Below are 13,608 nucleotides of genomic sequence, written 5' to 3' on the forward strand. Positions count from 1 at the left end.
CAACCCGAACTATTCTATGATTCTATGATCCTTTGCCAGTACACAGCTGTGGTTGCCAAAACCAATTCCCTAGTCTTCCCATTGCTGGCTGAAAAATCCCGAAAGACAGATCCTGCATCTACATCTAAAAAGAATGACTGATTTTTTTCTCTTTGGCTCAATTGATAAAATAACCAGCACTGCAAGCAAAGCAGGGTGGATATCCTAACTGTTCCATATGGCAAGTCCACCTACAAATCAAGAACTATATTTAAGAGGTACAGCAGCTTCTTGCCCAGAAAAGACTTTCGGTATAGCAGGCTTATCCATCTGAAAATTTCAGCTTAACTCCATAGTTATGCTTAATGCACACTGAATCAAAATACACAAGCAGCCCTCCTCTAAGCAGCACCCTTATGTCAAAGCCTAGAATCTCTTTACAACCTTTGTATCAAAATAATGTCAAAAGTTAATAATCTGATAAGAAATATGGCAACACTCTCTGGCTTTCCAGGTCTTGTTTCGCATTACTACAGATCAAAACAGTGCCTCATCTTCTCATGTTTGAAACTGGATTTTCACAGCCATAACTTCTGTTTTGGAACAAGATTCTATTGGTATATACTTAACTGTACTGCAGCAATAACAGCAGGTCCTGTTGTGTTTGTCATTCTACTGGCATAGACTGCTCCCTTGCCATTCTCCCACTGGTGGTGGATCCCACTGTAGCCACAAAACTGACAACAGACCCAGATAAAAAGCGATAGATTTAATCTATGACTATTCATTTCTTAACCCATAGTGGATGAGCAGAAGGCACCTGCAGCACAGTACTAATGACCAAGTGAGGAAGTACAAAGGTTACTGCCTAATCAATTTTTCCTCGTGTCATCTGGAATAACATCCTACAAGGCTTAACTGCGCAAACTTGGTTGCACTGAGTTATAACATCTGAAGACAAAAATCTGTTCTGTCTAAAAGGAACGGAAGATGGATGGCAGAGAAACGGAAGGAAAAGTCTGAGTGCTTTATCGACCCAACTGACATCCTACGAATGGTAAGCAATAAAAATTTATTGAGAAATAGAAAAGTTTTCTTACTTACCCTTATCACTGCCCCCCGGTTGTTAATGCCACAGAAAAATGCAGAATTCCCTTAACCCACAAATTTAAAAATCTTGCAATTTTATTTGCATATAAAGGCCGCTAGATATAATATCACAATAAATTTAAAGAAACAACTGCTTTTCTAAATGCCATTAACAAGGTAACATAAAACAGAACAAAGCTCAATAGCATTTACAGTGGTAGAACAGAAATAACTATCTGCAACAATATTTTGTGCTAGTGAGATTGCATTTACACACAGTGCAAAATAAGAAAAAGGAAATAAAAAGACAAGAAGAATATTTAAATATAAAGGACAACTAAGCCTTATTTTAGTTAGGCTTGATTGTATCCATTTGACTCTATACATGCCTGAACTACGACAAAGATTTAACTCGGGCTCTTGAAGGCCTTGAGCACTTGGAAAATGTGTCACATCCTTCATAATTTAGATGTGCTGTACAGCATAATTTTGCAGATGCTATACTGGCAATATTAAACCCTAGCTTAGTTATAATGCACAAAAAATACATATATATATAAATTCATATTTAAAAGGAGTCCGCATTTACATTTTTTTTTTTTACTGCATGAAATACCTGCTCTTTGCAGCTTTCACCCCAGTCTTTTAAAGCTAAAATAATTTAAAAACAAACAATAAAAGGTAGGTATCACATACAGGCTGTGGCTATCAATATCAGTCTTTAGCGTATAAAGCGGGTAGAAACAAACAACTGAGAAGTCTATTTACCCCTTGCTGCATTCTACTGTTAACAGGAACATGTTTCAGTACATGCACACGTATCAAGAGGTAAATGGACCCCAAAATACTGTTCGTGCCACTAAAAAAAAATGATATAAATGAAGATGAAAAGCTAACATTTAGAACTACGGAAAAAAAGAAGACACTTAAAAAAACCCCGACAATAACATAAGTTGTGCAAATTTGGGTGTTTTTAAATGCTGCCTATTTTTTAGCTTATAATATAATATTAAAATAAGGTCTCTCACTTATTAAAAGAAAGCTTGGCTGTCCTTTTGAGAACACTATAACAATTTACAATGGCAAATTTAGTGAAAAAACAAAATTCATTTTACAAATTCACAATGCTTCATCAATTCAAAATGAATGCTGCATTTCCAAAAAGCACAACCTCTAACTTTTCTTGTTTCTTTTGTACCAGCAATTTACAAAAAAAAGGAGATAAAACCAAAACCCCCAAACCCACCCCCAAACAAAAACTTCACCGTCCCCCAAATTCTCCCCCTCCCCCCATTTCTGAAATAAGCATGTAACAGAATGTAAGTTTTATAATTAGAAAATGGCAGTTTATAGACCTTCCCAGTTCCAAACGTGCAGTAGTGCTTCATGATCCTTGAGGGGTTGGAAGGTCAAATATAATTGGGGGGTTGGTTGGTTGAAAGCTGACTGTACACGTTGAAGCATTGATGTACGTTGTGTAACCGTCTGTCATAATGCCATAACCTGCAGGGAGAACGTGTCACACTTACTGCAATATAACCAAGTGATACTGCCCGTGGGCAGCTGCACTGAGAGCTTGTTGTGGGATCAATGTTCTGGAATAAAATTATATTAATCCCTTCAAAATGAAAGCTGCCACAAAGGCTTGATTGAAAAAAAAATAAAAGCTACAATGTACTGTATTTGAAATAAGAGCTGATGCTTTTGGTTTATGTACAAACGTCTTTCCCCAGTGGAAAATCCTCTGTGGCAACTGAATCAGAAACAAAGACAAAACCACACATGTGCTTTTTCTAATTACTTAATTAGTGAGCTAGAGTCTGCATGCCTGTAATGCATGTAGAAGAAAAAGACCCACCAGGAGCAAAAGCTTTAGAAGTAACTTTGGTTTTGCCCAGAAAAACCCCTCTCTGAGCAACAATGAACCCCATGCTAGCCCTTACCATCCAGCTCCTCACCACAAGACTGCCAAGCTGGCATTCATGTTGGCTTGTGAAACCCCAGAAACTCATTAGCAGGTTAAAAATACACACACATATATATTTACTATACATTTACTACATATATATATATATATGGTTCTTTATACACACACATGCACATAGATATATATGTTATCTACCAGTGAAATTCATGACAAAGGAATCTGCTGCTATAAATACAACAGAGCACGGGAGGTCAACGGATGACCCTAGCTTGAGCAGAAAATTGAGGTGAAGGTTAAATAGATGACTGCTTTTTATTAGGAAGGGATCTTGGTAATTCATTCCCAAACAAAAAAAAGCAAGAAGTGAATATTAATCACAGGTTTTTCAGCATGCTGAGGACTTGACTGCTCAGTAACACCATGTCATCAGTTTTAGGAGGCTAAAGACTGTTCTCAACCTTCTGAACATCTCGTCGGCAACGATCTTGTTGCGTGTGTGTGAGGAACCAGCAGCAATGCTGGTTCTCTGCTGGCCTCTATCTTGTCTCCCACTTGCTGCACAGGAATAGGATGTAACAGAGGGTTGTGCAGTCTAGTAGTTTTAGGCAAGTGGAGCAAACTATAGTGAGCCACAAATTGAGTTACACCTGAGCCTTCGTTCAGCAAATGTGATGTGAGAAAATGAATTAACAGAAGTACAGAGATACTGAGATGGTAGAAGCAATCCTCTTACAGAAATTCTCTCATGGCTAAGGAGATAGGGGCTCCCATTCCACCAGTGTAAAAGGTGAACAAAGCTTTGCAATTATTTTCAACTGACATCCACAAAAAGCCAACAAAGAAGCTAGGAAAAAATCTAGGAAGAATTTGGCACCAAATATACTTAAAATATAAATAAATGTAAATAGTAAAAACAGTTTCAGGGAGGAAGACAACCTCCCATCGCAAACCCACAGGGGAAAAATGTTTTTCTTTTTAACCATTATGATAGAGTACAGATCACTGCTGTCTGAAAGCAAAGATAAATACAGCTACCCACGGTGTCTATCAGAAAGAATAATCACTTCAGAATTTCTGCACTGTCCGCCTGCATTACTTTATTTATTTAGGCTGGCAATTTTGATTTAGATCATCTCATGGTGGGAAAAATCTTGTTCATGGTTGTTCTTTGCTTATCAACCAGGAAAAAAGCCTGTATCACCAAAATGTGTGGATAGCCTCTTGTTGATTTAATGGAACGTGATGCATGTTCATCTCAGCTGGAGTTGGAGGAGAATTAACTGCATTGTAAGATAATGCTCTTATCACTCAGCTATGTCTTTCTGCATTGAAAGAAACAGACGTAAGAAAGCCCTTCTTATGTCTTCTGTGTAAGCACTAAGTGGGATTTTAACTTTCTTTTGTTAGTATTCTTGCAAGAATTTATATGAATGTTCACTTTTAATATGTGCTGTCACCTTTAATGCGAGATGTAAATTACAGTGCCATGTGGTTCCTCAATGCTTCCTCATGATAATGATCTTGTACAACAGGATAACTTACTGTCCTGTCATTTAACACTATTACAACTAGGCGTTTCATTGTCCAATGTGCCTGTGAAGGCTGTAGACAACTTGCATGTTTTAGCTGGAAGTCTTGCTGTATTGATTTATTCTTATATGGAGGATTAATATTTATACAAAATAGCTGATCGTTTCCTGGGTGCATTAAAGACTGTTACTCACGCCACTATACTTAAGGTCATTATAAACTCTTTATTTACATATACTAGTTATGAAATTCATTGTATGAAGTCATAAGGTCTTCAGAAAAAACAACTCCACTAGTTGAGAAACTGTCCCTTTTTATTTTTAAGTCCTCCAAATCTTAAAGCCTATGGAGAACCTAGTTAGAGTCAATGGAGAAACCTCCAGGGGGGACGATATAAAGCATTTAAGGTGTCATTTTGAGTTCTAGGGTCACAAAGTCTTACACTCTCTCCCAGGCAGAATTCCTAGTGTTTGTCTCTCAACCACACGAAACTACAAAATAGTATTAAATATTTAAGTATCTCCTACATGTATTTAATATCTCAGACTCTTCCACTGCCACAAACTGAGCTTATTGTTTCTGAAGCTTCACATTCTGACTGATCTGGTACTGACAGTGGGGAAATACCTCTTCTGAAATGAGACTGCTGGAAGGTAACTTACACAGTACAAACTGTATTAAAGGATGCTTTTAGAAATGTACACGAAGTGAGTTCTGGCAATGTCCCCGCCTGATGTCTGACTCAAGATGCCCTCCTTTTTGCTTTTCCTTACACTCAGAAGGAGGTGAGCTGAGACACTAAGTTGTTTCAATTCTCGGGTTTTTCTCTAGCACCTTTCTTGTCTCCTGTACTTGGAATAATGGGGATAATTTTCATTTTGGCTTGCAAGTGTGTGAAATTTCATCTGTTTCACTATCCAAGTTTGTCAAAATTTGAATTGCTTTCGAATAACCTGTAGAGAACAACCTTTGCACAGTGAAAGATGTAGGTGGCTAAGTGTAGCAGAAGTTCCTGAAACAGTCTGTTTTAATTCTGGCATACATTTACGAAGTGCTGTGCATGCCATCACTTCCCTCAATTCCCTCCCTACTTTAGTCTAGTATGCCATTATCATAGAATCATAGGATACTCAGGATTGTAAAGGGCCTTAAGATCAGCTAGTTCCAACCCCCCTGCCATAGGCAGGGACGCCTCACACTAGACCATGTCGCCCAAGGCTCCGTCCTTTGCCATACACCATCAAAATGTGCTGCTTTGAACTCAGACTGAGATGGAAGAGGGGAGTAATGCTGCTCCTTACCTTCATGAATCCCACCAAAGACATGGAGTTTGGGCCTCACTCGCCTCTGCACCGTGTTCAGCAGCTCCACACAACCCACTCTCTGCAGCTCCTTTGGAACCCAGTCTCGAAAACCTGATGGCAAAATGCAATCAATACTATTAATTTTATCTATTCAGGTGAGGTTTCGTGTAGTCTTTCAGGAAGTCGTAATTCATGGAAAGTTTATTACATTACCTGTAGCCGTAACCTCTCCATTAAAGCACACAATGGCTTTTAAGAAATGCTTCACTGTCACTTTGTCTTCCTTAAGATTTCCTCTCTCCATCTGCATTAATATTTTTCTGTATGTGAACTTCTTCTTTAAACTATGGGTTTAAATTCATCTTTCACCTTGAAACCCTGGGACATTTATTCCCGGCACTGCTGCAGATTTTTCTTCCCTTTCCCCTTACAGCAGTCAGCTTCTCAAGCCAGCTACATGGTTACTCCAGAAATGAAACACCTCGGGAAGACCTACAACCCGATACCTCTGCCACCCCGAAGATTTAAAATACACTCTCCCACAACTTCCAGAGGACCCCAGTGTGCAAGTTGTCGGTTACTTCTGAGCCCCAGTCACCAAAGAGAAGTAATGTAGTGAAACAGCTTCCAACAAGCTAATAAGTGACTATGTTGCCCCTTAGTCCTATGGGTAATAAGGAAAAATGCACAAAACTTGACATCAGTTATTACAGCAGTCCGCTGCCTGGGCTAGCACTGGTAAGGATCAACAGGGCAAGATGAATGAGGAGGAGTAAAAGGGAAATCAGGAGCCACATCCAGCTGTAGCACCATTCTACTGACTTCAGAGTAATTACACCCTGTACCAGTTTCAAACCAGGCAGTAAAAACATGTTGTGGCATCAACCTGACTGAATTTTGGAATGAGCAAGAAGTCCAGTTATAGCTCTACCTCCCTTAATACTTACATCATTTAGAAAGCAGCATTTTGTCAGTATTATCATGCTGGCTGAGACCTTGACCCCAACCTTTTAGGCACAGTACTAATGCCTAAACTGTGCTTGTAGGTAGAATACAATGGCCAACCTTTCCAAATTGAAGCTCATAATCTCCATCAAAACCAAAATTTAAGTACAATTATTAAATTAAAACACTTCATTAGTGTCTGCAGCATCACAATATTTGTGTATGAAACCAATTCAGAGCAGAAAGATGAGCAACCCATTTAAAATAGCACCCATGAAACATTACAAACATTTCTTATCCTGATAAGCCGTATTTATAAAAGGCAACTCAGTTCTTGCAAAACCAACTGAAATATTTAAAATATGGTCCCAGACTGCTTGCCAGATGTGTCTTAAAGAAAAGCAGTAAATAACACACAATACTAGCTTAGGGAGCACAGGATAGGGAAAAAACTATGTGGGAATTTTCAAGTTATTTTAGAGTGGGCTTTAATGGCTTTAGATATGTCAAAACTGAGTACTCCTGCCTCTGCTGAATGATCATCCCAGTATCTTTTTGAGACCATCAGAACTTAGTTTAGAACCTAGATTTATAATATGGATCAGGGAATTATATTTACAAGGCAAGCAAAATTTAACTAAACGTAAAGCTTAACTACTTAATGAAAAAACAAATGATGCATTCACAGACCTGTGATTAGTCTGAGTAAGGAACTGAATTATCAGGCAACAAAATTTTATTCCTTCACAAATTTGCTATAAGCCAATCAGTATCTTTAAAACTACTGTTACATATCCTAAGTTTACAAGGACATTATTAAAGAGAGTATATGGCTACATACTCTGAACTCTCGGCTGCATGCTCCAAAACCTTAAGGTAACAATGTCATCGTAGTAGAAAAAAGTTTTAAAAGTGTTAGTCAGTCTCTGATTGGATTGAAAACTGTTTGTCAGATAAATACTGTTCTTAAATAAAATGTCAAACTATAATGGCTATGGAATCAGATATTTGATCTTTCCTAGCTTGAGTTTAACAAAAAACGTAGTTTTTATTAAGCTCAACAGATCTGCTAAACTTTATCATCACTTTACATTTCTTCCAGAAAGGCAGGTGTGATTACAGTACAGTTTACAGCATTATTAATTTTACTTATTTTGAGAGTAAAATTCTTATGCAAAAAAATAATGCACAGCTTTTGTTTCACTTACCAAGGGGAGGTCCATGAGTCATTAGTAGATCAATTCCCTCAGGAATAAGGTTCCACTTGTCTAGCAAAGACTGACCTCTGGGTAGGTTAAAGCCCCATCCATTAAACCACGGTGTCCTTTGGGGGAAAATAAGATGAACTGTATCACTATAAAATCAAAATTTCTTCCCTTCTCCCATTTTTTTGCATTAAAACAATTTGTGTGCTTCAGAGATTACTTGCAGACTGCCTTTTCGAGGGGGATGCCTTTAATACAAACTAATTCAAATACATACGTACACTAATCTGTATGTTTGAATTTAGATTAGATTAATATTCTACACTCTTTTTTGTATGTCAGGAATATTCAGCCACGGGGGTGTTTACTCACTAGGTAGAGCGGGAAAAATAGTTAAAATAACAGTCGAAATCTAAAGCCTTTTATCTAAGTTTGGGGATGGTCATACATAAGAATTCTTTCCTTATGTTACCTACCAAAAAAACTCCCCAAAAATCTCAGTTTTTGGAGGCAAGACTCAATTTCTCTCTGTAAAGGACTGAGCAGCAGTTCCACAGGAAGCGTGTATGATGCAGTGGGTATAAGCCCCATTTGTACTGCGGAGTTTCACTACACTAAAACTTGCTCCTTTTAGCACTTTTAATATTAGAACACTGTCACATAACTTGGCTTTGAACTGAGCCTCCTAGAGGTCTTCAACCACACAGCGTTTAGCCTCACAACAACCTTTTTAAGAGATCTCATCATTCAAAACTAATTTAGTCTTTCCAAATCATTTAATTAATTTAGAAGAAAACTGAGTTAATCAGTCTCCTCCACAATAGCATAGGTTTGTTCTGAGACATACCATAGCACCACAGACTGGTTTGGGTTGGAAAGGACCTTAAAGCTCATCTAGTTCCAAACCCTGTGCCACAGGTACTTTCACTGGACTATATGATTTAGCTATCACCTAACATCCATCAACCTAAGCACATAGAAATGACAAGCAGACTTGCTACGGGTACCTTTAAAGGTGTAACAGCCAAGTCGAATACTTTTGATGCAGCTGCGACATAATAAAGCCTTTCCCTATCAGGTAGCTACACAGAACAATTGTTCTGAAGAGATACTGTGATATTTACATCCATTACTACCAACTTTTTATAACCTATCAGTACTGTACTAATTTGAAGAGTTTTCATCCATGACTGTGTTTTCCTAGAGCTCAGGCAGCTAGGATTTAAACTAGATTCGAACTTCATTTTCTAGGCAGGACACTCCTGTCCTAGCCCTAGTCATCTGCGGGCAACAAAATTCGTGGGGAAAACCCAACCAGAAACAAACCTTAAAAAAGAAGTGCATACCTGTTAAAAAGAGAGAGGTCATTCAGAGTCTTACATCATTTCACTACACGTAATCTGTCTCCAGTACCCTCTTAGTGATGCATTTTTTTGCAGCCTCAAATACCCATTTAAGTGGAAATTTCCTGCTAAGATTACATCTCTAATTTTTATTTTTTTGTAATTATTTTGTTTTGCAGAGACAATAATTTGACCAATGAAGATTATACCCAGTTAACATGCACGCTCTGAATCCCTGAAAATCAGCAGTACGGGAAAACAGCAGGTCCTGCTAATATAAGAGCAGGAAGGTCACAACTAATAGACATATCCCATACAGTCCTACTGAACTAATAATTGTACACACTTAGGAACTTGTTTAAACTAGCAGACTCCTTGGATGCTGGATGAATGCTAAGAAAAGATGGGGAAATTAGATGTTAGTTAAACATTTTATGTGCGCTATGGGTTCCTCATGTGCATAGCAATGAAACTTTACCTCCTCACTTCGCCTAAAAAGGCTCCTATGCTGAACATAAGGTCAGTGTACCGCACAGGAGGTCTGCATGCAACTGAACTGAAACTGAAGCATGTGTCTTATCTTTAACTAAATCACAAGTGTTTCTGCTTTTCTGTGACTGACCTTTCCGGAACGTGCGTCGGAATGTCTTTTCCTGTAACGTTCCTAGGTTGTACCGTTTGGAGATTATTGTAACCTCCAGGGCTGCAGTTTAAAGTTAAAATATGGTTTGGCTAAACTTTCAGCTGCTTAAAAAAACAAACACACAGCACATAGGTTGAACTTTTCACTGTCAATTAATGATTCTTTCCCCACTTGCATTTCTCGTGCAGATAATACTGTAGTTATTACACCATAGTTACACCTGAAACCTGAAACCACATCTGTGATCTCGCTGGAGCTCTTTGGAGACTACAACTACAGAAAAACCTGGATTTGTCTGCAGGTTTCTTAGTTTATTTTCTCCTGAAGCACTGGGAGAGGAGGAGGAGGAGGGGAACCTGAGCTCCAATATTCTTCATTCACCAGCCTCTGTAATTAGCTGTGACTAACAGGCACCACATGGGAATCCACTTGTAAGAAAACTTCCAAGAAACCTTCCCCATTATGCAGCATGTGCACAGAAAAAGATGGTCAAGTACTTCTTTAATAAATATTTTCATACAAAATCAATAAAATGAGGAGAAAAGCAGGCATGACTGGAAGAACAGCTGGATTGCAGATGAGGTTTCAGACATTTAACACATGACCCTGCACTGCACAGGCCAGAAAGCCAAAAGGAGAGAGGACATGTTCAGAACATCACCGAGGCGAAGAACAGCTTTACAGCCTGGATTTGGGTTTCGATGAGATAACAAGGAAGGTCACCCGATGTTTGCACTATGCCATATTGCAGTGCAGACAGAAAGGAGTTGATGTACTGTGAATCCCATGAGTGCACAGCGGAATAGCTCTTCACCAACTACAAATGTGGGCAGGAAAGACAAAGCCTGCGCTGCAGGCAGGTAGCATCCTATCAAGGGGTATCAGGTGTATTCCGCTCCTATTAGTGCCCCTTTTCTTGTGTAAGTAGGAGTTAAACAGAGTCACTCTCAACTTCTAAATGATTTAGAGGGAAAAAGTTGTGTGTGTAGTTATGAGCCTTCCGCAACATATTCTCATGCTGATTACTTACTCAGAGAAACTACTTCCTACCTAGGAAGAAATATCTACTATGAACTTTGGCTGCACCCACCCATGGTAAGCTGCAATCAGGTGCAAATAATTGGTAAAGGCTACTCAGTCACTAGTAACCATATTTATGATCTGACCTATTCTTCTTTCCTATGAAGCTCTAAAGAAGACTTCAGTTAACTCCTAAACCCATTAATTTTTACATGAACACCTCATTTTTAAGCAGCTGGCAAGAAAAGAAAGCTATCAGCTGTTAAGTAATGCCACAAGGGAGGTGTAGACGTAAAAACCACAGGGACTAGTAATGAGAGATTACATATGAATTTGTCATTGTACGTTTGATGGACCAGAACACTTGCTCATACCTGATGCTCAGTGCAATGTCACGGAATCTCTCATGTGCCATCAAACCCCCATGATAACACCTGATCCCCAGCTCACCTGACAGCTCAGCCCTCCCCTGTCTGCAAAACTTCCTTATCACTTAGGGATAGCAGTTATGCTGGCACCAGATGTAACACAGGGAATATCCTCATGAAAGGCAGGCACCTGGCCCATCCTTCCTCTCTTCTGTTCTTCACTTCTAGGCAGGAATTCCCACAGATCCCCCTCCACCTGGTGTTTTGGAAGGGACATTTTCTGCAATTAAAAGAATGCTTATGCTGTAGGCTGCGTGTTACCTTCACACGTTGTGCTGCAAGAGACGCAGACATCGCTTGACAGAATAGCAAGAAGGAGGGGATCTTCAGCTTCGCGACAAAACTCACTCTCTTTTTGCAGGTGCTTTGGGAGAACACACAAAGCCATCTGCTTTTAGCAGCAGACAGCTGCCTCTTCAGCAGGTAATCCGACCTCCCTTCTCCCAGGTAACTCTGTATGGGTTTACTACTTCACTATTACATTAAGGGGGGAAAAAAAGAGCATTATTCTATGACACAAAATCACTACCGCTCCTTGGTGTGTACACGTCAGAAGCAACACCAAGACGTGGGCAAACAGGAGATGCAAGGCCCTGGCCAAGTTCATCCAGGTAATACAGAAATTACAACTCCTTCTGGAACCTTAATGTTTTTAAGGGATGGCACCTCCTGCTACCTACTTTCATCTCTTCTCTGGCTCATGAACTTAATTACCTGATCCTCAGAGTTCAGCAACTCCAAGGGTAAATGTACAATAAGACCTCCTAGGTTTAGGTTTTCATTTTACCTCTACCAGTAAATCCATTTATTTCAACAGTTGCTTCTAAACAGGATTAGAAGAAATAAATTTTCTCACAGGTTTCTATTCCCATGTATTCATTCGGTTTTAAGGCTACCCAGTCTTTTAGGAAAGCTTTAATTTTGCCCTTAATCCAATGAGTAAAGTGCACAGGAAGCAAAAACCTGTCTGTTTCCTTGCACAGGGTAACAGCCGAGGGAGGGAGTGTCTCAAAGGCGTTGCAGCAGGAAGCACTTCAACAAGACTAGTAACAATAATGCAATGCTGTTTCTTTTTCTCAGCATTCAAACTGAACACACAGACCTGGCTCAGGAGGGAAAGAGTTCCATCAGCAGAACAAAAAATGGTAGGACTCCTAGACTTGTCCAGTTACAGGATGAGCTCCCAAACACAGCCCCCCAAATACCTGCTCCAGTCCTAGAGGAAAGCTGCAGCAGGACTAGCAGAGAACAAACCACAAAGGGAGGGGGGGAAAACAAAGACGTGACCTTTGCGCCCAGAAAATCAAAGCCTTTCAATCCTCCTCCCTCCGCCCCACACCAGTGTTTGCCTGGGCAAAGCAGCACACGCGTGCCTGTCGCTGCGCACTCAATGGACAGAGCGTGCCTCCTGGGAACACACAACAAGGGGCTCTGGCGTGGGGCCAGGGAAAAGGGGAAGGAGGAGAGCGCCCGTAGGCCTGGAAACAAAAGGCTGAGGAGGGCAAGTGTACCACATGTCAGGGAAGCGCGGTTTACAAGGTAAGAGCTCCTACAGCGGCTCTGAAACTTGCCCTCAGTGCAACAGAAGCGCTTTTTTGGCTGGTATGTTTTTTAAGCTCTTTCTTATAGTAAATATCAAAATGCTGTTTCATAATATAACCACCAGGAAATTTTAAAGGCTAAATGATTTCCTGACTGTGCTCATTATATGTCATGTTGTGATACCCGTAAAAGGCAGAGAGAGTCTGGTGGCTTCAGCTGTCTTTCATTCCCACTAGCATTTGCCTGCTGTGCCTCAGTGTCCCATTTAGAAAGTGAGGACAATAATACACAGCCAAAAGAAGCATCCCGGGGTCTGGTTCCTTGGGATTTTGCTTACCCTGCACCTTTAAACAGCCGAAGCTCTCATAAAAGTGGGTTACCAGTCCTGTCATTATTTTAGCAGTGTTACTACATGTATCTCCTTATTACTGGCCTGCACAGAAGTCAGCAAGTCTCTAAAACATATTTCTGCTACTTTTACAACGTTAACAAAATCTGAAGCCTCAGCAGCTGCTAGATTTGGTATGGTCTGGTTTCGGTGTTTTATTTGTTTTGGTTTGGGTTTTTTTGGGGGGGAGTGGGGTTTTCTTGGGTTGGTTCCCCTCTTCTCCTCCCCTCCCCTCCCCCAGTTTTCTCTCTCTCTTTCAACTTAC

At 39.9% G+C, this 13,608-nt stretch overlaps 1 protein-coding gene across 1 annotated transcript in view; it reads right to left on the reverse strand.

Moving 5' to 3' along the window:
- Window positions 1–2,452: 2,452 nt before the first annotated feature.
- The window catches only part of MPPED2 (metallophosphoesterase domain containing 2), a 95,553-nt gene continuing 84,397 nt past the window's right edge, over window positions 2,453–13,608 (reverse strand). Inside the window, exons 4-6 of the mRNA XM_010020981.1 lie at window positions 7,983–8,098; window positions 5,827–5,940; window positions 2,453–2,571 (exon numbers count right to left, since the gene is read on the reverse strand). Coding sequence (XP_010019283.1) covers window positions 2,453–2,571; window positions 5,827–5,940; window positions 7,983–8,098 — 349 coding nt within the window. The remainder of the gene's footprint in view (window positions 2,572–5,826; window positions 5,941–7,982; window positions 8,099–13,608) is intronic.

Source organism: Nestor notabilis, unplaced genomic scaffold, assembly GCF_000696875.1.
Source record: "Nestor notabilis isolate BGI_N333 unplaced genomic scaffold, ASM69687v1 scaffold13618, whole genome shotgun sequence".
NCBI classification, from domain to species: Eukaryota; Metazoa; Chordata; class Aves; order Psittaciformes; family Psittacidae; genus Nestor; species Nestor notabilis.